Source organism: Python bivittatus, unplaced genomic scaffold (genome assembly GCF_059951505.1).
Source record: "Python bivittatus isolate LINGU-HERP-01145 unplaced genomic scaffold, Pbiv_v1 ctg000320_np1212, whole genome shotgun sequence".
Taxonomy (NCBI): Eukaryota; Metazoa; Chordata; class Lepidosauria; order Squamata; family Pythonidae; genus Python; species Python bivittatus.
In genome coordinates, this window is record NW_028277052.1 from 1,852,856 (window position 1) to 1,878,426 (window position 25,571).

The following is a 25,571-nucleotide window of genomic DNA, read 5'->3' on the forward strand; positions in this document are numbered from 1 at the left end:
TCCCCGCCGGGGGTGGGCGGGGCCGGTGGGCGTCCGTTAAAGGGGCGGAGCCGCGGCCCCTCCGGCGCTCCGGGTCCGGCGGGGTGGCCGCCCGGCGGGAGGATGGCGGCCGAGCTGCAGCAGGCCCAGGACGAGGGGGCCGCGCCCGGCGGGGGAGCACAGGTGAGGGCCGCGCCCCGCGCGCCTTCTTCCCACGACGGCCCCGCGAGGTGGGCCGGCCCGGTCCCCCTCCTCTCCCTCGGGGCCTCCCGCGGGACGCCGAGCTCGCCCCTCCCCTCCCCTCCCCTCCCCTCCCCCAGCAGCCTCGCGCCGGCTGTCCTCCGGGGGGCACCTGCAGGGGGGCGGCAGGGACTCCCTGCGCCCTTCGGGGCGCGCCTGCTGTCCCCCCCCCCCCGTTGGCGCCGGCAGGAGGCCGCCCGGCGAGAGGCGCCCGCCCGGGCCCGGCGACGCCTTGTGGGGCGCCTTTCCGGGCAGACCGCGGGGCCCGGCGCCTCGGGGCGTCTCTGCCCGGCCGGCCCGGCGCTGCGCTTCCTCCTCCCTTCCTTCCCAGCGCTCTCGGACAGGGTTCCTCACCCTTGGCGACTTTAAGACGGGTGGACTTCAACTCCCAGAATTCCCCGGCCAGCCAGGCTGGCCGGGGAATTCTGGGAGTTGAAGTCCACCCGTCTTAAAGTCGCCAAGGGTGAGGAACCCTGCTCTGAGACCCTCCTGCTCCTCCTGCTCGGCAGGGTGGCAGCCCACGCAGAAGCCATGGGCTGCTGCCTGCAGAGGGGGCACCCAGCCCTGGGCACACCCTGGGCCCGGGGCAGAGCAGAGCCCCTTTGTCGTGACCGGACCCAGGTCTGGCTTGCTCCAGCCTCGCCTGGGGACACACGCGTATTTCCCGGGGCCTGGACGGGTCTTTGGCAGACCCCGGTGCCTCCCCAGGACCCTCCAGGACAATGGTGCTCCTGGCGCTATAGGGAGAATCGCTTATTGCACCCCTGTTGCGTTTTCTTAGCATTTAGATGGTTAAAGCCAATGGGAGGTTACGGTGTGGGTAGGATAAAACAATCACAATTCTTGCTTGGGGTCCTGCATTAATTGGATTCTTCCTAGAATTCCAGGGCCTACTTAAAATTGCTGATTTTATTTCTTTGAGTCCTAGTCGAAGTACGGTTCAGCCTAGTTTCCATTGCCCGCTCGTTACCAAATGGCTCTCTTACTAAGAGTTGCTTTGTATAGTTGGGTTATATTTTTGCTCATACAAGTTTGTTTGAATGAGTCAGTCAAATCATATGCTTCCAAGGTATTCTTGGGGTAGTCATCATACTCTGGAAATGTGGTACAACTCTCCGAGGATAAAACTCTTCACGTATTAAAGAAATTGAAATTGCACCTTTTCTTCAGACAATTAGTTACGGAATTTCATAACAGCGCTCGTAGCTATTATTGCTAGTAGCTGGGGTAGAGGAACCTTCCTATTGTGTTTATTAGCCTTCTGTAAAGACTTGCTACTTTTTTTTGTGAATATGCAGTATGCAGGCATAATGGTGATTCTGGTAAGTGTTATAAGAAGAATTATTTTTTTTTCTCTCTCTAATAAGACCTTGGGAAGTAATGGAACACAGCTGCTCATTTCTTCCTTCTTTTAGAAAAGCTTCTGCAAAAGCTGAACAGGAATTTAGGCACTGCTTGAAATGCAATCTGGAATTTGGCATATTCTAACCTAACCTAGAAGCTGCTCTGCCATTACTCCCTAAACTCTGGTCTACTTCCTGGTATCTCTTAACATTTTTTTAAAAAACCTGGTTGGTGCAAATGCCAGTTTGCTGATCAGGGCGCCATTTTCACGGGCGGCCTGTGCTGTGTATCTCTGGCACCTTGTTGTAAAAGAGAAGTGACCAGCCGCAATGGCATGCGGAGCCAGCTTAAAATAGCTTCTCCCCAAAGCCCTGCGCATTCTTTGGGCTCCTTGTATGTCTGTGGGGCAGCATCTGCCACTGCTCCGAGGTAGAATAAATACCCAGCTCCCTGATTTTGCGGGAAGGGGCCTGTGGGCTGTTGTTTCTCAGATACGGCTCTTACTTTTTCCTTCCTATATTCCCTCTGAGTAATAAAGATCTGACTTGCCTTGAAAAAGAAAATGGGAGAAGCGGTGCTTTGCTTTATGAACACTCGCTGGCATTGAAAAGGTGCCAGTTTTTTGAGATAAGTAGCCGTCTCAGTTGGGACGTTTGGGTCGTCCTGGAAAGGAGACTCGCCATTCTACACAGAATTACTTCTAGCCGAGCTGGGTGTATCAGGGTGGGAAGAACTTCTTAAAATGGAGAGACGGGACTTTCTTGGGAATGTACTGATGGTGCTGCTCTTGTAGAACAAGAATGGGGACAGTTGCTAGTCAAGGGTAAACACTTTACTGACTACACATGCGGTACAAGTGCAGAGTTGATATGGTGGGAAATCTGCTGTCATCTTCTGTGTAATGTGGGACTGCTTTATTTCTCTCTTTTTATCAGCTGCTGTTCTGAGCTGCCCAGAAATAAATAAATGCCTTTGTTCAGCCCGTTGGCATTTGGAAATTTCTTCCAGTCTATTTAAAACACTGCACTTTCAAGTTCTCTTGGCTTTGTTGTGGGCCTTGCCCTGCTGTACGTCCTGCCTCTCCCCTTTCTGATACCCCCTCTCTGTTCCATGTTAACGCAGGCCTGCAGTTTGCTCCTAAACCAGCTGAAAGAGATCACAGGCGTTCACAATCCGTTGTTCCTCCAGGCGGCACTGAAGGTTAGTCCCCTTTGCTAACACGGGTGTCCTTAGGCTGCTTGCCGATGGCCACCGCTGAGATGGCGTGGGTTGGGCTTACTTGGAATTGTGGCTGCAGCAGCACAGGTATTTATGGTGGGCTCTGAAGGGTGAATCCACCTGCCGCCGCCACCGCATTGCCATCCACTCCCTGTTTCCTCCTGCTTCTCTCTGTACTCTCAACCCTGCTTGTTTTGGCCCTTGAAATCCAAGACAGGCAGCCCTGCTTTCCCTGAGGGCTTGTTCCAAGCCAGGACAAACAGTGGCATTTGGACAGCTGTCCACATTCGCTCTCCAACATACAGATACACTGTCCTCCCATTCTTTCGCCTGAGATTCCCAGCCATCTGGTCTGAGGTATGCGTAGTCTATTCCAGCAGCGTGTGTGAAAACACGCGTCCTCTTTTAAATGCACTTGTTCCTTTCTAAAGCTATCCTGCTCTAGCCACCAGCCAGGATGACAAGTTTAACAGAAAATCCTCTGGAGGAGCAGAGCATCCTCGTCTGCCAACTTTCTTTCTCCGCAGGCTGCAGGTGGAAACCTAATGCAGGCGGTTGGCTTCCTCCCTGAAGGCCACGACCAAGAGTCGGGGGGAGACCCCGCTGCCGGCGAGGGAAGGGAAAGGCAGGCGGCCAGTAAGCGTTTGCTCTTCTTTGTGGACTTCCCAGCCAGGGAGTGTTAAATTTTCCAAGGAAGGCTAAGTGCAGACTGTGAAAACTTAAACAACAAATTCTGCCCCCCGAGGTGTCTTTATAAATAGAACCGGTGGGAGACCAGAAAGGGCCCATTAACTCTTGAGCTAACCCTAAGCTAGTGCCTGTGGGATAGACTGCACAACAATTCTCAGAAATCTCCGTCATCGTGGCTAGGCTGTGCGAGCAGTGTTGAGGAGTCATTTTTCTTCTTAACGATGATGAAGGCATGAAGAGCGAACCAAGCTGGTAAGATGTCAGCAGATCACAAAGGGCCAGTGATGCATTTGGATCTCTATGTGCCTCTGGATGAGAGCATCGCTGTTAAGTAGGAAGTGAATTTGTGCCTGTTTGCAAGCCAGTTATTTCACTGGGCGGGGGGAGGAGAGGAGTCTGCAAAATCCTATGATAGGGGAGCGGGGAGATGTAGCATTTTAATTGCACCCTAATATTGCCTTCTCTCTTCATTTCCAGCTCTGAATGAGGCCCCACAAGATCATGCCGGTTTTCAGGAACCCGTTTCTTCTGGCGCCCAAGATCTTTCAGCTGACAAGAAGGATTTTCTTGCAACAATGAATGCGTATGTCACATTCAGTTTTATTTATTCTGCATTGTTGCTGTTGGTCCAGGTTGTGTCTGAAAGCTTCACATGCTCCCTCCTCTCAAGTGCCTTGCCTGCTCTGCCGCTGTCCAGGTCCCTGCTGTGATTGTGTGCTTCTGATCCCCGCAGCAGAGGCACGTGGCCAGCATCTGTCCAAATCGGAGTTTTCTGTTTCCAGGAAATGTCCAGCTGACCAGCATAGTGTGCGTTCTTAGCAGAATAGGCTTTTCTTGAGGGCCAGAATCCATTGGAAGAGGGACAACGGTTACCCTTTTGGGGGCTGTGCGTTCTGTAGTACCTCATCAAGAGCCCAAGAGGCGTACAGTGGAGATGGGCTGATTTCTTCTTGCAAAAAGACTTCTTTGCAGTAGCTGCTGCCTTGTGTTTCTGGCAGACACTACGAGCCCAGTATGGCCGAAAACAAAAATCGTTCCAAAAGGAAGCGCTGTGAAGTCTGGGGAGAGAACGCTACTCGGCGTGACTGGAGGCGAGCCAGAGGCTGGCCAGCTGGGATGAAGAACATTGGAAACACCTGCTGGTTCAGTGCGGTCATACAGGTAGTTTGGGGGTGCTGATGCTTCTGTGGGTCCCTGCTGGCGTTGTGGCTCTAACTCAGTGTTGCTCAACCTCCTCCACTTTGAGATTCAGCTGGCTGGGGAATTCTGGGAGTTGAAGTCCACCCCTTTTAAAGGGGCTGGGGTTGAGCAGCACGGCTCTAATTAACCACTATTTTTCTTTAGTTGAGGTAAGCGTGGATTAATTCAGGCTTCCGTGCCTGGTTTTCACCAGCGGGCTGGGCTTTAACTTGCCTAATGGAGCCTCGTGGGAGGGTGGAGAAGGTTGTGCTTCCCTGTCGGGAGATAGCTGTGGCCATACCTAGTCTCCCCTCTGGGTGAAGCCCTCCTTGATGGGTGCACGTATTAGGTAGACTCGACAGACAAGCACCAGTAGGGCAGGGGGCTAATTTCAGGGTTTCCCTCAGTCTCTCTTCCAGCTGCCAGAATTCCGGCGCCTGGTTCTGAACTACTCCCTTCCAGAAGCGGTCCTCGACAACTGCCGCAGCCGAAGCGTAAGCAATTCCTGAGGGACCGGAGGGGAACTGCTCTTCCTGCTCCACGTGGCTACGACAAGCCTGGCTGAATGCTGATAACACGCAGGAGTGGGGGACAGTTCAAAGATGAAAGATGCTTTCTGATTTCTCCAGAAATTTCATGGAGGCTCACTTGTTACGATCTTACTAGTTTCTCCCACATTCAGAATCCAGAACAGAAAGCTATGCCAACCTTTCTGTATCAGTGACAAGACTTATCAGGAGGCTGTCCAATTTATAGTTTTCTTTAGCAAGTCTGGCACCTTTTCAGTCTGGTTGAATGTTGCCCCAAAGAAAGAACGGGCCTCTAAGGGCCCCCTGGGTCAGAATGCTGCTGCTGCTGCTGCTTGTTTTGGCTGTTTTCTACAGTTTGCCTTTCGATTAAATGACTCCAGAGTAGCTCGAAACAGACACGTGGCAGCTCGATGCATGGTAATGAACTCTGCTCTAGAGAGGTGGTGCTGGAGTTGCTGGCCATCCCATAAAGGCATTCTCTGGAATTGTTGTTGTTAGTGAGTTTGGAGAAAATGAAGCACTCAGGTTGGGGTGCTGTTGAACAGCCCAGGTTGTAACTAGAAGGTGGCGCCCCTGGTGGTGCAAATTCCTTTACTCTCTCGCTGCAAAGCCGGTTGTTTATTGGGAGATCGTGTCTGGGGTGAATCACTACAATGGATTAAGCCATAATGTGCCATAGTTAGTTTTGGCTTAGTGCCATAGATGGTTTGGAAACGGAGTCCAGGGTTGTGTGAATTGTGTGAAACCAATCGCTCCAGCAAACATAATTTCTGAATGTGAGCTCTCTACACTTTGCTGATTAAAAAAACAAAACAAAAAACCTCAGGCTGTCATTTCTCTGGTTTTTTCATTGGACCTCTTGTTGTTTTGCAGGAAAAGAGGAACATTGCATTCATGCAGGAACTCCAGTATCTCTTTGCTTTAATGCTGGGAACACGCCGTAAATTTGTAGACCCGACTACTGCACTTGAACTTCTCAGAGGGGCGTTTAGATCTCCTGAGGAACAACAGGTGAAGCAACTATAGCAAGTTCTGTGCTGCAACTTGGCCAGGATCATGGTGGCAAGTATGGCCTAACTTGGACTATCTGTGGAGGTTCTTTTCCCCTATAAAACTGGGGCATGGGAGGACTGAAGATGGAGGAATTTAAATCATGAGGAAAGATGGCCCTCCATGGCCAGGGTTTGCCCCCTGAAACCACAATTGCCCTTGTTTCTCTTGGAGGTGCTTTCAAGCCAGAGCTGCTTGGCTAGAAGCGGCTGCTGTCTTTTTCTTTTCCTGTGTAAGGATTGAGTTGGCAGCTGAGTCTGTAAGCACTCCAGTAAGGTTGGCTGTCTCTGCTGTGGAGTGGAAACCTGCAGACGTCCTAGAAAGTGAGCCTGTTTGAGCAATCCAAATGTGGCCCTCCAGGATCTGGTTGCCTTCCACTGAGTCTTAATCCTTGTTTCTGATGCTTGCAGGGAAAGTTGAGTGAGTTTTCCTTCATTAAGGAGGTGAGGTGGTGCATAAAGACAAATCTTTGCTAAACGAGGGGCTTTTCCAGCATTTAACTCCTGCTGCTTCCCTCTCACACATACATTCCATTTATGCATTGCTCCTCTGGATAATTTAAGGGCAGTTCACAACTGTAAAATACCGTAAAATTTAAGAAGGTAAAATCATTCGTTATATAAAAACAGTGGAGAAAACTGTTCAGAGTAAATGTTTTCACAAACTGTAATGTTTGACACTTCAATCTTTCTCTCTTTTAGCAAGATGTGAGTGAGTTTACCCACAAACTCCTGGATTGGCTTGAAGATGCTTTCCAACTGACAGTGGATGTTAAGTGAGTCTAGCAAAACAACCACCAAAGTTCCTTTAAACTGCCCTGTAGCTAGAATTTGCAGTTAACTTGGGAGAGGATTAAAAAAAACAGAATGCCTGTTATTTTCCATTTTGTAGGGTGGTGTGATTCTTGCTCTCTGCTACAGCAAGGTGTTGGGGGGGGGGTAGGTGTGTGATCCTGAAAGAAGTAAAAAAAGGGATATTTCTGACATCAAGTAACTCGACCTGTTCTAAGCACCTAACTGAGTTAAATTATCAGGGACCGTGAGTTCCAATACAATTGGCTTGTAACCAAATGAGCTCTTAAAATTCCTGACGTATCAGATTTCACACCTGGATTCAGTCTGTCCAAGCACAGTGCATTTTAGTGAATTGATACAACTTCCCATCACGTATGGCTGCCTGGCACCTGACACGAATGGTTGAGTTTTGCCTGAACTCTTGGCTGTAGCTGGCAGCTCCCTGCTGAAGAAATGCCCATTTGTAAGGGAGGAGGGTTCTAGTCCACCTCTCTTCCTAGCAGGCTGCTACTTTTAGAAAGGGGGGACCCCTTGAATAGAGGAGCATCGCGTTCTGAGCTCCCATCTGCAGCCTGGGCTTGGTGAGGTCTAGATGAACCTCTGGCTTCCTAGAGACCGAAGGTGGAGAAAGCATATCATTCAGCTTTTAAACAAGCCGCCCTGCCGATTAGCCTTGTAAACCTATTTTTAAAAAACGGTGAGCTTGCTTTCACGTTTCCTCATTTTCTCCTTCTGCAACAGGAATTCCCAGGACAAATCGGAGAACCCAATGGTTCAACTTTTTTATGGGACTTTTCTAACTGAAGGGGTTCATGAAGGTAAGCTGGAAGACCTTGCTAACTGATATGGAAGGCTTCCGAGTGCTATAACTGCCCCCTCCTGCTGTCACCGCCCCCTCCCGTTCTTTTCTGCTGCGTTTAAAAGAGGGTCTGTTTGGGATTTGTTTTGGTTTCCCTTAAACGGATTTGTGTCTCTCCTCCCATATTTAGGGATAACGTTTTCCAAAATAGAGACCTTTGGGCAGTATCCCCTGCAGGTGAATGGCTACAAGAATTTGCATGAATGCTTGGAAGGAGCTATGGTGGAGAAGGAGAGCGAGCCGGGCCCTTCTAAGCAGCCGGTGACCTATAAGCAGGAGGTGAGTTTTGCAGTGTTTGCACAGCTCACGGGGAGACAAAACAGACACGACAGTTACCAGCGTGAAAACAGAATAAGACGTATGTGCGCATGCTGGAGTTAAGTGAACCCTGTGGAATGACTAATAGCATGTGGTGAGACCTTTATATTTCATACGTTGTGTCCGGACTGCAAGCGTGATAAAAGTATTTTTCTTTCTGTTGAAGCCTACCCGTAGGAAAGAGCCAGTGCCTCCGTATTTTCGGAGGATAAAACTGCCGTTTTTAATTTAATGGTATGCTTTTCTTGTTTATAACTTTTATCTAAGGATATATTGCACTCCTTTTTTTCACTCATCAAAAACCTTCCAACACTGCTGATTTTAATTTAAATTCTAAAGCAATCATATATAAGCTGCTTGCATCTGATACACTTGAAATCTGTTCAGAACTATCCTAGCCTACGTCCCAAGCATTTTGTCTGGTGCCGTGAAGTGAAAGGTGTGTTTTTTCTGAGGCTGCCAGTGCTTCGAAAGGGGTCTAGCGGTTTTCAGCCAGCAGCAGAGGACTCATCAGGAAAGAGGTTAGAGAGGAGGAAATGCAGGATTTCCAGGTGCCTTTGAGGTGACCCTTCGGAGTAACATTAGTGCTTAATCTAGGCAGCAAGAGGCATTCAGGTTGGGTAGAGCAGCGTTCCTCAACCTTGGCAACTTTAAGATGTGTGGACTTCAACTAGCTATGCTGGCTGGGGAATTCTGGGAATTGAAATCCACTCATCTTAAAGTTGCCAAGGTTGAGGAACGCTGGTGTAGAGAAGGGAAGTATTCAGGATTTGAAGACCTACTAAACCTGCCTAGGAGATGTTAACCAAAGTGTTGTAGTTCAGTTTGTGGTCCAAAGACTGGATGTATGGAAAACATTTAAAGGGCCTAGGAAACACTTGCCATGGTCACTGTGGAAAGAATTGTAGTAATTCAGCTTCCGCATCTGTATCCTGAGCAATCTGAATTGCTCCAGATGCCCTGCCTTCGTCGCGGAATGAAACGTCCAGTTGGGAAACTTTTGAAAATAGGTGGCTGGTTTAGTTAAAGGCATTCATTTTGTTTCTTTGCCAGTGATATAAACAAAGAACTTAAATAAGGGATGTACAGCCCTTTTGTAAGGGTTCCTTCCGAATACATTTGAAAGAGTAAATGTTACGGCACCTTCTAATATATTGAAGTAGGACAGACTAGTGAGCCACAAATAGCTTCAAGGAGGAGGTGCAGTTTTTATCACACACGGGCCCCGTCTGGCAGGAGATGACAGAAGTCTATTAAAAGCTTGAGTCCTTGGCCGGGTTTTTCCAGCATGGCTTACGGAGTTGCAGCGAAACTCTTCTGAATCCTGTGTTCAGTTTGAAATGGTTTTGCAAAAATTAATGATTTGTGGCTGGACTTGGTTCTGCTGCACCTGCATGTGAGTAATGTTTCTTTCTGCTTGCATCTGCTTGTTAATGAAAAAGGTCTGTTTATAATTAGCACCCTTCAATCTTCAACTGAAGTTATATCTTTATTTCAGCGCTGGTTTACAAAGCTCCCCCCAGTGCTGACATTTGAACTTTCCCGGTTTGAGTTCAACCAGTCCCTCGGGCAGCCGGAGAAGATACACAACAAGCTAGAATTCCCACCAGTCATTTACATGGATAGGTAAAAAACGGGGGAAAAAAGGCTTTATGGCCTGAGACCTCAAAGCCTGCAAAAAGATATTGTGGGATGGGGATAATGGAGAGCATCCAGTCGTCAAAAGTATGTTTTCTTTAGGTTTATGTATGGTAATAAAGAGATTATTCAAGCTAAAAGGGAAGAGATCGGGAAACTGAAAGATCAGATGACAGTTCTGCAGCAGCAGTTGGAAAAGTAGGTCGTCTTTCTCAAACTCTGAACTCCACTTTCCCTTACAGAATATATGGCGTGTAGTCTAAGCAGCTGGCATCTGTTTGCCACTTGCTTATCACGGAAAAAAAAGACCCAGCGTGGCTTGTCTGTTTGCCCTTGGATAGGGGTATTGTGGCCAAGCTTGTTAGACGCCTCCGTGTGCGTGCGTGTCTCTTAGATTTCCCAGAGAGCTGCGCAAAGCTTGTTCTTCAGGCGTTCCAGCCCACCTGCCGTCCCTTTCTGGAGCTGGCCGGCTTACTCTCTACTGCTGTAATGCAGCATCACGAGGGTGGCTTCTGCCTCTTGTACTGTTCGAAGAATCTGTTTGAAGAGATCCGGGAGCAGGACAGGAGAATTAGACTCATGCTTCAAAAATATCAGGAGCAAAACGTGATTTAATATTTGCCCCATGTCCAAGGGGTAAAGAAAAAACAACATTCCATCGCTGATACTTAAGTTTTAAAAATCAGGTAGCTTTGATCCCATTGAAATGGACTGATGATTTTAGAGAGACTAATGATTGTTTGGTCATAATTAGGTACGTAAGATATGGTTCTGGGGCAGACCGCTTCCCCTTGCCGGATATGCTGCAGCACGTTCTTGAATTTGCAAGAACCAGGCCTTCCGCAGCTACGTCCTGTGCAGCAGCTGTGACGCCGGCAGAAGCTCAGGCAGAGGAAGAAGCCTCAGACGCGCACACCAAGCAGAGCAGGTAAAACTGGGCCAAGCCTTGGTTTGGCTTTCCACCGTCGCTGTATCCCAACTAAAACGATGAGATGATAAATTGGATTATTTTGCCTGCTGGAGACATGCCTGTTTAGGGGCAGGGCGGCAGGGGGTCTAGGAACTAGAAGAGTAACACATTCCGGTTGCGGTCAACTGCATTTTTAAAGCAGTCCTGCTGACTTCCGTCTTCCGTCTCTGTGTTTTGAGAAACGGTAGCAGCACAGGTGAAGAGCGCTGAGTCTCCCCAGCAGCTGATGAGTGAATCTTCCTCTCCGTCCAGGTGCCCAGCCGAGACGTCAGAAGATCCTGCTCCTCGGGCCGTCTCTACAGATGAAATGAACCTTGTCATCAGCTGCTTGCAGCAGTGGCGAGAAGAGGTTGAGCAAGACATAAAAGGTTTGTGCCCAGATGATGCATTTCGTTCAAGAGTTGTGTTAGTCGTGGGTCTGCCCTACTGATATTTCCATTTTTGCGTACGTGCTCATTTTCATCCCATTCTTGTTCCAACTGGAGAACCTGGCAAGGAATGATGCCGTGGCACATTCGTTCAGCAGGAGCAGGAGCCTGTAGCAAACCCAGTTCCGTGTACCTGTCCCAATATTAAGTCCAGAGGCTTCTCCTCTGTGTCCGCGGGATCTGGTCAGGAAGCCGTTATCTATCTGTCTCAGAGCATTTTGCACAGCCTTCGTGGCTGGGACCAGGTCTGAAGCTTCCTCGGCAAAGGATAACACACGGCCTGGCCAAAGAGGACATCTTCAGACTCTTGAATCATCCAGGTTACGTAACGTGGATCCAGCTGTCATTCAGGGCTGCCCTTTCCCTGAATATGGGAATTGCCCCAGTTTGTTGCCGTGGAGGAAAATGGGCACTTTGTTTTGCTTTCCACAAAACATCCTGATGTGCAGTTGAGGACGCCTGTGCTAAATCGCACATCGTTTGTGTGGCCTAGTTACACAGCTAGTTGAGAAGATCAAGAGTAAACGCCCACAAACTTGGCTTCTCAATAGATTTGCAGATGCTTTGTGAACCTTCCTTTTTAAATTCAGTTTGCAGCAAAGAGGTACAAAAATAAGGAACAGTTTCCTAGTATTAGTTTTGCTGCCCAGATTAACACAACAAGCAGGGAGAGCCCAAGGCCGCTCATTTGGCGCTGTGGTTTATTCGATGGTAACAAAGATAACTCAGTCAGTTGTACGAGCAGGTCTCAGCGCATCACCCCATCAAAAGAGTCAGCTGCACAGTGAACGTTAGAGATAGTTTGGAATGTAGTGGATATTCTAAGAGTAGAATGTAAGTTGAATAACCAATGCAAAGACTTGATTTAGATTTGTAGACTGCTAACGTTTAAAAACGAGTCTTGTATAGATTAGGTTTTGGACCAAATATCTATTTTTCTACCGATTTGCTCTGACAGAATCACAGAACAAGTATCCCCTGCATTTTATTGTTCTAACTAAAGGGATACCGTATGTCCATGCTGTCTTTTAAATGACTGTCATTTCTTAGGCAGAAAGAAGACATTGATTTGCAGCCACAACGCACTGTTGAGTTCCGAGCATCTTTAGAACATCTTTAGAGATTGCTGCCAAACGTTAGGAAAAGGTAACGGTTGCCCAGTCTCTCATTGTTTTGCTTTGATTGGCAGACCTGAAGACCTCCATGGTGCTGCTTTCCGAGTCGATGGACCAGGTCTATGCCGATCCTGAACTCCGCCAGGTAGGTCTGCAGTTCTTACCAGTTGCATTGAGTGCTTTGGGCCTCGTGTTGGCACTGACCCACTGAAAGTAAAATCTTGCTGTTGTATAAGAGAAAGAGAGAGAGGGATTCTTTGTTGAATTGGTTAATATTTTCCATTTTTCTGATAAGGGAACTTGTTCCTCCGTATAAAATTAGCCTGGAGGTCTCAAATTAAATTTCTAGGATTTTTTTTTTTTAAATGAGGACTACCTGGGAATTCAGACTACATTCTCCTACAAACAATGATTTTACCTTGTTTTTGAAAGGGATTTGCTAATGTCAATCACATTAAAACCCAGGCGCTTACAACTGCCTGATATTCTGCCTGCTATTTTTTGCCACGCATTAAAATGCAAGGTAGAACTTCTGAGCATCATAACTGGCAAGGTTGGCTCACTGCTGTCTCTCCAGATAGACTGCAGAGGCTGTTTGGGCCTTTTAATGGCAGCGGTAGAACTTCCTTGTTCTCATTTGGAAAGCTCCTGCCTTTTCTCTCTGGCATCCAACAAGCAGGAGCTGGGTGTGTCCTGGACGGTACAGCGTTGGGCTCTTGGCTCCCATCACCAGGCTTAGACGTCAAGGTCTTGCTGTTGCATTTGTGAAGTTCTATCTGGTGAATGGCTTGCGTTTAGTGCCAGTTGGTTGAATGTTTCCTTGGTGGCTGGCTCCGAACCTGACTAGTCTGGTCGCAATGGCCTCTGAGGCCCTGTTGTTCCAAGAGGAAAGGAATTTGCATTAAGCCTCGATTATATGAATGGATCGTTCTTAGAGGCGCAGCAGCTGAGAATTTGTCTCACTGAATCTTCCTGCGGTCATGTTACTTCACCTGCTAAAAATAAACCTGAAAGCCTATGGAGTGTGCGTTGATGTGTGTATTTTCCAGGTCCCTTATCACTTGCATGCTGTGTTGGTCCATGAAGGCCAGGCCAATGCTGGCCATTACTGGGCCTACATCTACAACCCGCCTCAAAGGAACTGGCTCAAATATAATGACATTGCGGTGACAGAGTCTTCCTGGGAAGAGCTGGAAAGGGATTCGTTTGGTGGCTCGAAGAATGCCAGCGCCTACTGCCTCATTTATGTTAGTAAAAAGCTACCACACTTTGCAGCAGGTGAGGACTCTGAAATCAGTGCTTGGTGATGCCTCTCCCCTGTTGGTGGCTGGAGGCTTCTGGATAAGTTAAGATGGGCTGCTTAAGAAGAGCTTTCCTGTTCTCTGGTTGGGCGTGGACTATGGTCTCTTCTCCTTTGTGGTGGTAAGCGTCACTTGAAATGAATGGAGGTTGAGGAGAAACTGTCCCTCCATCGTGGTTCTATATATTTATAGATTCTATACATTTGGGGTGGAAGCAGCCTCGGTTAAGTTCTAACAGGAATAAATTTGGGAGTGGGTAAGCAGTGGGGCCAGTCGAAGAAGGCTAGGGCAAACCACTTCCAAACATGCTACCAAAAAAACTCTGAACTTGTCTAGGTGATTGCCAGGAGTCAAGACTGACTTGAAGGCCCAAATATACATACAAATAAAGCCAGTATAGATCGTTCATGAATTACTGGGTTGGGAAGGCAGGAAAGAGTGGGACTCTTCATATCTTCATCTACTGGGTCTTGTTCATGTACACAAAGCCACCACAAGTCCATCCTTGAACATAATCGTGCCCATTCTCAACAACTGGCATTAACAGGTGTGGGATCAAAACGCAGGACACAAATGCGGAATAATCAAGGCTTCACTGCAGTTTTTATTGAGCAGTACCTACTGGAGGGGGGACCCCACCAGAAGTTAGTGGGAGGCACTCCCCTACAGGCAAAATGGATGTTCTGATATTTATACAATTCTACAAGAAGGGGAAGGGAAAAAGAACTTATACGCATACATATTCATATGATGATGCAGGCATACCTAAATAGGCAATAGTTCTCAAGTTACACTCTGCCCCTCTGTTATCTGTTAACTGCTAGTAAAACAATAGTGTCACAGAGAAGAAGACACAAATTAGTTCAAGGTGCCAAATGCCAGGAAGAAGGCATCCTCCCTCAGGGCAGATGCCCAGGTTGCTGTGGGGATGTTTGTGATAAGGGGTTTACAACCAGCCTGGTTCACATCAGCTTCAAGGATGCTTCCACATGCCTTTATGTTTCAATCTTATTAAGGCGATCCCATTCATCTGAGGCCTCTAAAAACTTGTCTTTTTCACCCAAAGATTCATTTTTCTCACAGAGGCAAGCTGCTTTTGATACTGGAGATAATACATAGCCATCGTGATCGCCAGTAGCAACTTGTAACCGCAGTGTCCAAATAAGATTTCAGGGCCTGAAGTGTGAATAACAAGGGATTGACTATGAAAGCTAACACCCTCTGGGGGAGATGGGCAGCATATAAATTTAATAATAAACACGTGTCTTGCTTTCGTTGTCCGACAGGTGTTCGGACATGGGCCAACGAGGACACTCTGCTTATTTTTCTTTGGTAGATTATGATGATGGACAAACAGAGAGAGAAGTAGAAGTGCTGCCTCTGGAACTTCAGCGCTACATAGAAGAGAACAACTGGAGGGTAGAACAGGAGATGGCCGAGCTGGAAGAACAGTCCTACAAAATGGCCCAGATAGATCAGTCCTCCCCATCTCTGGAGTCCCAGAACCTGTCTTCTGGCTCAAGTCAAGGTGAGCAAAAGGAGTACTCCATTCAGGAACACCCTGTCTCCATTGATCAGCCTCTGATACCAGCAAACGGGGAGCAACCGTGCAGGCCAGGAAATGATTGGCCCACAGAAAGCATAAAACGGGTTTGATCAGGCTAAGAGAAACATGCATGGACCAGTAAGCAGAGAAGAACACACCATCCAGGACACCGTTCCATCTGTTTTGGTTTGTGTTCCCTGATGGTGTTCCCTCAAATGGGCTAGAGCTGCCCTCTTGCGTTGCAGGCTTCGCACAACTCTTGGGTGATGGCAAGAGAATAATAAGCACTGTAGGGATTCTGAAGCTGACCAGAATTTGGGACCTGGGTTCCAGAAGGAGAACCTGCTTACGTATGAAGGTCCTCATTGAGTTTTTTGTCCCGGTAAATTGGAGGCAGCCAAAAAGAATCTTCTTTGCGGTGTGTCCTAGCTGGGGAAGGCTCATCTGGTTTTCATTTTACTCTCTGATTGATTTCCCCTGAATCTTTCATATGCTAAATGTGTCTGCTGTTCAGTAGCTCATTTTTTCTGGAAGTCTGCTGGAGACGACCCAGATCAGCCTTTCAAAATAGCTTCCTTTAGCTGTAGACTTGGGACCTGTCAACCTCAATGGCTTCCCGTGAGATCTTTGGGAAAGCGTAAGGCCTACTAAATGCACGGTAGCCACTTTGACCTTTCTCCTTTCAGAGCACTCCATCCCCTGGGAGTGTGGGACGCATCTGCTCTCCTCTGAGCACACCACGATGGCGAAGGAGCAGACTGCCCAAGCCGTCGCCAAGACCGCCGATGCTTGTGAGACGGAGGGAATCCCAGCTGCTCTTGAGCAGGTCAGGATTGTAATCGGTTGTCCCCTCCTTGCTGTGCTCTTGAGCCTCTTGCTCTCCTTGGTCCTCTGTCGCTGCTCCTCTCACTTCCCGCTCATCCCTTTCTCCTCTCTCGGTGCCGCCACAGTCCGAGGAGGCAGATCCAGAGAAGGCCCTCCCAGAAGAAGCCAGCCCCCCAGCTCAGGCAGAAGAGCCACAGGAAACGGAGGGGACGGAGCCTTCTGCCCCACCCAGCTCTCAAGTCTCTGAAGTGGAGATCCCCAGTGTGGGGAAGATCCTAGTGAGATCGGATGCGGATGGCTATAACGAGGAGGTATGGCCTGTGCGGAGTGGAGAGCTTTGGGTGGCGTGATTGGGAACAAGTAAGAAAATGGGATGCTGAGCCCCTGCCTTCCAGAGCCTAGCAATGTTTACTTGTAAGAAAGGCTCCTCTTGGACTTTCTTTCAAATAACTCTGATTAGGATTTAGTTGTTTCTCCTGTCCTCTGTTGGAGGAGCCCTAATGAGATTTACAGAGTTGAGCTTTTTTCCTGCTAGGACTCCATAGTCCCGTTCCGGTGTCCTGTGTTTTCTTCTCCTGCCTCACTCAGTGCTCACTGAGGCACTGCAGCTGCGCTGTTGCCCTTCAGCCTTGGGTGGCCAGTTGCCAAGGTACCAGCTCCAGACGCTTGTGTCCCTCAGGATGGCAGGCCTTCTTGCCATCCAAGGACAGAGGCAAAGAAGGAGCAGCAGGCACACGGGGAGGTTCCAGCAATATGCCAGCCCTGAAGAGCATGTGGGCCTGTATGCTCAGAGCCTTTTGTGCCTACAGTGGCCCAACAGATGTCTCCAAGGAATTCACCAGCAGGGCACAGGCAACTCCAGGTGTCCAGCCGCTGGTACTGAGAGAGATCTGCCTCTGATATTAAAGATATCAGAATGTTCCCGATGGCCTTCTTCCTGCTCCCTCCCAAAATGGAAAACACCAGCCACGCTTTTAAACTTTTCCTGCTTTCCCGTGCAGTGCCAGGCGAAGGCAGTATTTATTGATGGGTGCTGTCAGTACGTGCTCACAACTGAGCAAGCTTCTTGCAGCATATCTGGGTCTGACTGTCAAACGTTACTGTGCTGTAGGGAAAGGATATGTGGCTCCTCCTTATTTACCAGGCACAAACATCTCCAAAAGCTTTTGGAGACGATGCAGAAGGGCTGGAGGGGCACAGCTTTTCGCGTATCTCCCAAGGATCTGGATATGTAGACCCGCCCAAACCATATCCTCTCTAAGCTGAACTTGGCTCTTTTGCCTGCATGACAATGGAGCGCTTGTTTCCACCCAGCCGGTCTTCCCCCACCTGCTGCCATCTCTTTCCTCTTCTCTCTTCTCTGTGACAGGTGATGCTTAGCCCTGCCATGCAAGGGGTGATCCTGGCTATTGCTAAAGCCCGTCAGACCTTTGATCGTGATGGGTCTGAAGCAGGGCTAGTCAAGGTAGTACTGCACACATAAGCGTGCGTTTCTCTTTCCTCCGTCTCTCCTCTGGGTCGGTGCCTGTCTGCCTTGTTTCCCCTTTTGCCCTATGATGGAACGGTGCATGGAAGTAGGCGGCTCAGCTGGCGGAAGAGGAAAGGCTTCCACCCTGAGCAGCCAGACCATTGGGAGCCCCTGGACCTCTCTGGGGAAGAAGGGAGCCCTCTGGGGTTCTGCCCTCCCCAGAGAGGCCTCCTGGCAGGTGGCAGTCTCTAGCTCTGCCTTGGCTGACCCCAAAAAGGTAATCATAGCGGGACCTGGTTAATACCTGGGTGGGAGATCCCCAAGAAAAATTGGGACTGTGAGGCAGGCTAGGAAGTTTTTAAAAAAGCCTTGAAGAAAACAACAACCAGGTTTTGCTGTGCAAACTGGAAGTCTTGCGTATTCTGATTCCAAATTTGTTTCCCTTACATGGGGATGAATTTGTGTAGATCAGCCTTGATGTGGATTAGTTGATAACTAATGTAGCATTTCTAGCCATGGGGCTTTAACTACCCCCCGAGAAAACTTCAAGGTGCTTTTTAAAAGGGGCGGCCCATCAGCAGGGCTTGGTGTTGATAGCCTGGTCCCCAGCTGGGTAGTCGGAGCCGCATCTCTTGAGTGCTTCAGGAGCGATACTTTTGTCCCACCTGAACCTCCTTTGTGGGGAGAATTTTGTACCTGGAACATGAATCCAGCTCAGGAGAGGGAGACTTTCCTCAATAATTAAAAGAAAAGGAACTCCAAAGATGGTTACTCGCCCTGCCCGTTTCTCAGTACAAGTGCTGATATAGTGCATCTATATAGCATAGATCTGAGCCCATTTCTTATTTATGGAAAACTCAGACTAGGAAGGCTCTTCTTTCCAGTTGAGATTCCAAAAGTCTGGAACAAAAATCTTCAAGATAAATTTCCTGTGGTGGTGTTTATTCAGTCGTTCCAGATCAGGTACAACTTAAGGTATCCATTAGCATCTGACGTGACCATTTGTGTTTTACAACTGTAGGAATTCTAGATACGTAGAACACTTATACGCTGTACTAGCAGCGTTCAAGAGCAATAAAATAGTAAAATAGCAAAAAACAAACAGTGAGTTCAAAAGAACTATTGTAGACAATCTTAAACGATAATCGTTTATCTTTACTACTGGTACTGATTATATATCCAGGAACTTTGTTCGTGCTACTATCTTGGAGATTCGTATGCTAACCTTGGCACGCAGGTTCCAGCAGATTCTTAGCATGTCAAGAACAAAGCCCCCTTGAAATCAGCTGCAAAACAAAGGAAGAATCTTATAGCTCCAGCTTCATTCAATTTGGATTTCAGTAGCTCCCTTGGGGGATCTAATGGTCATTTCTCCCTGAGTGAAAAACAGTTTGTGTTGTGGGTTCATAATGAGCTGGAATAATGCCGTTGCAACCACTGGCTTCCCCAGGCGTTCCGTGAAGAATATTCCAGACTCTATTCGTTGTCTAGAGAGACCCCAACACCACAGAATGATCCCCGCCTTCAGCACGTCTTAGTTTACTTGTTGCAGAACGACGCACCCAAGCAAGTGGTGGAACGGACCCTCCTGGAGCAATTTGCAGACAAAAATCTCAGCTACGATGACAGGTTGGTTCAAAGCAGGTGGGCTGGGATGCCAGTGAGAGCAAAAGGCAAGACCCATCTGTTGGGTCCTGAGGATTGTGGGGACCACTGGAAAACCACTTGCCCTCAGTGTTGAGTGAGGGCAAGTTAAATTTAAATGTTTGTCTGAATGCCATCACCTGGCTTCACATTGTTCCTCCCCTCTGTTCCTGGGAACAGGTCAATTAGCATTATGAAGGTAGCACGGGAAAAGTTGAAAGGAATTGGCCCAGATGAGGTGGACATGGAAGAGTACAAGGTAGGAAGCCCCGACTCTCAACACTCACACCACACCGCGTTTGTGTGAAAGTAGACTAGCTCCTCGTTCCCTGTCATAGCCTGCTCCGTGGAGACAGTTTGCACTGCTGCTTTTCAGGGTGTTCCTTAAGCGTATCTGTTACCTTACCTTTAGTCGCAATAGACAGCATATCTAAACGGAATAACAGGTCTCTGCTGTTGCTTGGCCTGACTCAGGCCTACTGGAAATTACCCACGGCTTCTAGTAAGCGGTGGAGGTTCTATCCAGAAGCGCCAAGAAGGAAGGAGTAAGTTGAACCTATAAATACCAGACTTGTGTTTTCTGTTTCCGGACAGAAATGGCACGAAGACTACAGCTTGTTCCGCAAGGTGTCCATTTATCTCTTGACGGGGTTGGAGCTCTATCAGAAAAATCAGTAAGTTCGTCAACGCTGCTGTTGAGGCTGAAATTTTGGGAGCAGCCAAAGACGTTAAGCCTGTTGGGTTGGCGCATTGGCAGACGCAGTGTGTAAGGTTGTAAACGCGCGTGGTCCTATCATGTCTGGTGTCATCTACAAGTGGGGGCGGTTTGGAGGGTTTGGGCCACCCTGCCTCTGTTTTATGCGGCTCTGCAAAAGCACTCAGCTAAATCATTATACAATTTTGTGCAATCTGAAGAGAAACTAGAGTATGCAAATGTAATAATGATAAAGCTACATTTTGTCCAGAAAGCTGAGCCTGTGCAATTCAAAACGCCTTGAGAATTCTCACAAGAGATTTCATGAGAAGAGAGGCAGGTTGTTCAAACCCGCTCTGTGCTTGTGAAGGATGCCCCGAAGTTGCTGGTGTTTAAGTTTCCACTATTCTTAACCCTATAAAAACAGTGATATATTTCTGGTGATTTTAACTGCAGGAAGAAGTTCTAAAACATCACGTATTCTTTACTTCAGTTTAACTCCCCTTGATAAACCCTTTTACCTCTGTGGGAGTGGTTTGCCCAGGCTCTCCCTCCTGCATCCAATAGACGTATCAGGAACGCAGGCCTCTTGCTGTGAAGGACCACTTACAGCTTTCCTCCCCTCGCACCCGTGGGAGCTTCCATGCTTGCTGCTTCACCGGGAGACGGCCTTGGGGGAAATAGGCAAAGAGAGCCGAAACATTCCTTACATCCTGGGAAACAGGTTAGTATTTGGAAGAGACTTGGGCAGAGAGGGGAGATTAAGCACAGTCAGGCCTGCAGAATTGATGTCAGCCCTTTGGGTAGATGAGATCGGGGAGCAGACGCCGCAGGAAGACTAGATCTACGCTGTATTGACCCTGGCTGTCGTAACGGAATCTTGCAAGCCTGACTGTGCTGTATCTCTCCTCTCCCCCCCGCCCCCGTTTCTTATATCCCACTGAATCAGGGAGGACTCTGCCCGAGCCTCTTCCAAATACGATCTCGATTCCTAGGATGTCAGGAATGTTTCAGGCCTCTTTGCTTGGAAAACAGTTCCTGCCAATTTCCCTCACGATCATCTCCCTGATTTCATACAGCACTAGCCTTTGGTGGCGCCGTTCCCTTTAGTCGGGGCCCTGCGTAATTTCCTCCCTCCGTGCCTCGCAAGGTCGCCATGGCTCTGTGGGCTCGGATGCCGGTAAGCCTGTCACCTGGGCCACCTCTAACCAGCTACCCGTCCTCTGCTAGGGCAAGGGGGGCCCAGTTCCACAGGAATACTTCGAATTCTGTGCAGTCCGTGTCTGCGCCAGGAGGGAGAATCCCTCTGGCGTAGTGGTGAGGATGCTGGCCAGTGACCAGGGAACCCCGGGGTCAAGTCCGGTCATAACCACGGAAACCCTCTTTGGGTCAGTCACTCTCAGTCCCGCTTATGGCAGAGTTGCTGTTTTGGGGAAGCAGCGTTTGCCGCCTCTGCCAGAGGAAAGGTGGGATTGGAATGGAATAAATTGAATAAAAATGATCGCCTGAAGGCGGAGAAGTTGTGTGCAGGCATAACAACACGTAGCAGCCAGGGGCTGAGGCTAGAGGTGTGTGTGTCCGTCCATCCATCACAATGACCGGGCATGACCTCCTTCCCCTTTTCTTGTCCTCTTAAGGTACTGCGAGGCTCTGACCTACCTGGTGTATGCTTACCAGACCAACGCAGTCCTGCAAGCGAAAGGACCCGGCAGGGGTGCCGACTCCTCCTTGATCGCTCTTTACAGGAGGAAGTGCCTCTTGGTTGGTATTCACAGGACTTCCCCTTCTTTTCTTCCCTCACTTTGAAGCTTGTGGGTAGAATGCAGAGTTTTCAAATCATTTCTCTAATTGTCATTTGGTTTTATACTGAAAATGGGACATTGTTAAACGCTCCTTACGTCTCTGTAGGTATTTTAAAAATCCCCTCTGGTTCCTGCCAAGGGTTATTCTCCCAGCTTGCTTCTTTTGTTTTAGAAGCTGTTCCCTGTATAGTTCAAGTCTGGGGCAACCTTGGCAATTTGTTTTGCTGTCCTTTTTCCTAGGCCTCCCCCCCCCAGCAGATTCTCTTTTTAAAAGGTTTGGTTGTGTGCCCTTCCTTTACAGGAAGGGAACCTATAATAGATGTTCCTGTCCAGAGCAAAATAACCACACTTAGTTGTTTTAAAACATGCTGTCTTGAATGCTCTTCTCTGAAACGCTCCTGGCGGTGATCTGCTGTAGAAGCTGAACGATGCTGCGGCTGCCCTGTTCGAAAGCAGCGATGGGGAAGACGCGGATCAAGGTGTGAGCCTCTTGAATGAGCTCATCATCCCCTGCATGCACCTTCTCACGAGCAACAATGTCTCCAGAGATGACCTGGACGCCATTGAGGTCATGAGGAACCGCTGGTGCGCATACCTGGGAAAGGACATGGGTGGTAAGAAACGTGTCTTGGGCATGGCATCAATTCCTTCTGTCTACTTTACTTGCCTCTGAGTTTCTCAGTTTTCCTATTTCTTGGTACTCGTAAGGAAACATCTGCAAACCTGCGAAGGTTGACTTTCTACTTCTTGGCCAGTCACTTTTGCCGTTCCTCTTCATTGCAATGGTGGCTGGGAATGATGGAAAATTGAATTTCCCTCTGGAGGAGCACATGTTATCTGCTAAAGTTTACTTGAAAAGTTATCTTCTGGGTTGTTGATAGTTCTGGATATATTCAAGTCACGGAACTGGAGTTCTCTGTGCCTTTAAGAGGAGAAGCTTGTCCGCTGATAGTTATTCCAGTGCAAGCAGCTTGAAACAACTCACTCTATTGAGTTAGGGGGCATGCCTGAGCCTGCTTATCGTAAGGAAGCACAGCAAGCATTCTCTGCTGCCCGAAATGGTTAGGTGTACATCTGTGCATCCAGGACAGTACTGGTTACTGTATTTTCATGGCCGCAGGCTCACTCCGGTGATCCAGTTGGTTGACCGAATCATCTAAGTCAGTGTTGTCCAAACTTGGCCACTTTAAAATGAGTGGACTTCAACTCCCAGAATTCCCCAGCCAGCATGGCTGGCTGGGGAATTCTGGGAGTTGAAGTCCACTCATCTTAAAGTGGCCAAGTTTGGACAACACTGATCTAAGTGCAGCACATCAAGTTTTATCACAGAGATTCTAAGAAATCATACAGCTGGAAGACAGGTGGCTATGCATGAGGAACAGTTGATTCTTGTGAACAAAACCAGCTAATAGAAAATAAGGTCTTCTGGAATCTCAGCTGCTGTATTTTTTATTTATTCATTTTATTTATTTAGCAAATTTGTATAGCCGCCCATCTCGCTGAATGTAATTCTGGGTGGCGTACAATGGACAACAGTTAAAACAATATAACAACCATTAAAACAACTAAACATAAATAAAAAAAACAAGATTGTGGGAGAGTAGCAACCACCTAAACACAGTACAGCCATCTTGCAGGCTTCCCGCGGGGTCCGCAACGTTGTTGGAAAACCACGTTTTAAGGGCTTTCTGAAAGGCTAGCAGGGATGGGGGCTAACCTCGCCTTGGGGGTGGGGGAATGATGCTCCAGAGGGCAGGAACCACAGCTGAAAAGACACGTCTTCCAGGTCCCATCAGGTGGAACCCTTTGGCAGACGGGACCCACAACATGCCCCTCCTGCTGGACTTGATGGGACGGGTAGATGTGTACCTCCTCCATCTTACAATTCTGAGAAGCTACTGTTAAGCAGCAAGCTTGCTGTTTTTCCATAATGTTCTACCTCTTCTCCTCCTGCAGAAAAGTTGCAAATGAAGCTGGGTGAATTTCTGCCCCGCCTCCTGGATTGCTCTCCAGAGGGAGTTGTTCTGAAAGAGCCCCCCAAGATCCGCCCGAACTCACCCTACGATCTCTGCAGCCGATTTGCAGCTGTTATGGAGTCCATTCACGGGGCCTCCGCGGTGACTGTGAAGTAACAGTGGCCAGCCATCTTAGCTTAAGCTCCAGGGGCCACTGAGCCCCCCGAGAGTGGAATCCAGCTGCCAGACGACTTTGGGAAGGATCCTTGAGGAGAGGGACTGCACGGAAAGAATCCACCTTCAGCCTGAACAGAGATCCTGTGGATGTCTAGGAAAGTGCTAGAAGGTGTGTGGTGCTCTTTGGCACGCGTTACTTACATGCAGGCACTAATTTTGGAACGTGCACTGAGGTTTCAAGTTACACTTTGGCTTTAGCTCCTGCAGGGAAGTTGTGGGAAACGTTTTTAGAAGAAATCTGCAGTTTTAAACTAAACATTGTATATAGACAATTCCATCTTGCCAAATTGGCACATTATCTGGCCGGTGCTTCTTGAGAGCATGTGATGTGTACCCCTTTAACATTTTAAAGGTCCCTGCCACACGTGCTGATCTCCTGACGGGTTAATTTGGGCTCCATGAATGGGTCAGTGCATGGGAGTGAATTTAATTGTGTTGAGGGCTGCATGGAATACTGGCAAGGGCCCCTGAGCCCTTGGCGGCCTCAAAGCACAGCACGTTCAGGCATAAGCAGAGTCATAGCCAGGGGGTTAAATGACATGTATGTTACCTCTGGGTGAAGGAACCTAAACTGTAAACAAGGTTTATTCTCATGGTGAGACGATACACCTGTTGGCAGTCCATCGGCTGTCTTGGGTAGCCATTCTTGTACATTCTGCGGATGAGCAACTCAGAACCGCCGTTGCTGTCGGCTTAGGACCTGGCAATTGTGCCGAGACTGAATGAGGACAACACAACTGCAGAGCCAGTCCCAGCAGGGGCTAGAGGTGGGAAGCAGCTTTTGTGAACCTCCCCAATCATATTTCCTTGAACATCAATCACTGAAGTTTAATTATCTGGGTAGTATTGGCAAATAAATGCACTGAAGTCCAGATAAAACCATGTTTAATAACTCACACTTTTACCTGTTATATTTTCCTCAAGATATTTTAAAGTAATCTGTTTTTATTAGAATGCTAACAAATCAAGATGGAAATACAGATTTGATGAGATTTCTGGTTTCAAAGTGCAATAAATGTTACCCTATTTAAAGACGTTTGTAGTTTGTTTTGCTTCTTTCTAGCCCTTCAACTTCAGTCTGTCGTCTTCTCGTAACTTTCAATAATAATTTTGAAGGCTTAGTGCATACTCATGGCAGTTATTTCTCTCTCTCTCTCACACACACACACCCCTAATTTCCTTAGATCTGGGGAATAAATCAGTTGCTTCATCACATCTGGCTGTCATCCTCAAAGAGGTTGGCTGAGGGCCGCTGATGCATGCATCGGACTGCAGAAGGTTGGATCTAGAACTGTTTTGATGTTTAAAACTTCCTCCGTGCCCTTTTCCGCCAAAAATGGCGGAGCAAGCAATCCAGCTGTTGTCCAGGGCTGCTCCAGGAGGGCAGGTTGGCTTGCGAAGGCATAGCATCCTGTTTCATTTGAGAGCAAAGTCCACTGGACAAAATAGAGCTCGCTACTGAATTCATCTGTGCGAGAATAGTTACTGCCTTGGTTTATGGAGAGTTTTCTTCTATCCCCCTTCTGAAATTATCATCGAAGTATCCCAAAGCCTGCTCGAGACTGCTAATCTGCCTCTTATGCAAAGTAAACAGTTCCAATTTCTTGTAAGCACTTAATTGCTTTTTAAAGCCGAACAGTTCTTGTTGAACGAACCTTTATCTTGCTGTTGATACTGGATCTACGCCTACAGACATCCTATCCTTTTTGGCCCACATTCTTTCCATCAGTAAATGGGATGTTTTTAA

The 25,571-nt window shown here is 48.2% G+C and overlaps 1 protein-coding gene across 2 annotated transcripts; it reads left to right on the top strand.

Moving 5' to 3' along the window:
* The first annotated feature begins 6 nt into the window (after nucleotides 1–6).
* On the top strand, nucleotides 7–24,858 carry USP28 (ubiquitin specific peptidase 28). 2 transcript variants are annotated; one of them, XM_088138913.1, is made up of 26 exons: nucleotides 7–162; nucleotides 2,686–2,763; nucleotides 3,309–3,417; nucleotides 3,949–4,054; nucleotides 4,470–4,632; nucleotides 5,058–5,144; nucleotides 6,054–6,191; nucleotides 6,932–7,005; nucleotides 7,766–7,842; nucleotides 8,014–8,162; nucleotides 9,700–9,827; nucleotides 9,942–10,037; nucleotides 10,594–10,767; nucleotides 11,062–11,177; nucleotides 12,427–12,497; nucleotides 13,402–13,630; nucleotides 14,990–15,181; nucleotides 15,886–16,025; nucleotides 16,150–16,335; nucleotides 17,394–17,489; nucleotides 18,943–19,121; nucleotides 19,317–19,395; nucleotides 19,731–19,810; nucleotides 21,468–21,591; nucleotides 22,051–22,246; nucleotides 23,589–24,858. In XM_088138913.1, exons 1-26 carry the CDS (start codon nucleotides 103–105, stop codon nucleotides 23,762–23,764), a joined length of 3,303 nt encoding a protein of 1,100 aa, XP_087995039.1. In that variant the 5' UTR covers nucleotides 7–102; the 3' UTR covers nucleotides 23,765–24,858. The 2 variants fall into 2 exon arrangements, with proteins under 2 accessions (XP_087995039.1, XP_087995040.1); XM_088138914.1 differs by having other exon boundaries at nucleotides 22,051–22,217; nucleotides 23,589–23,728.
* The last annotated feature ends 713 nt before the right edge of the window (nucleotides 24,859–25,571 follow it).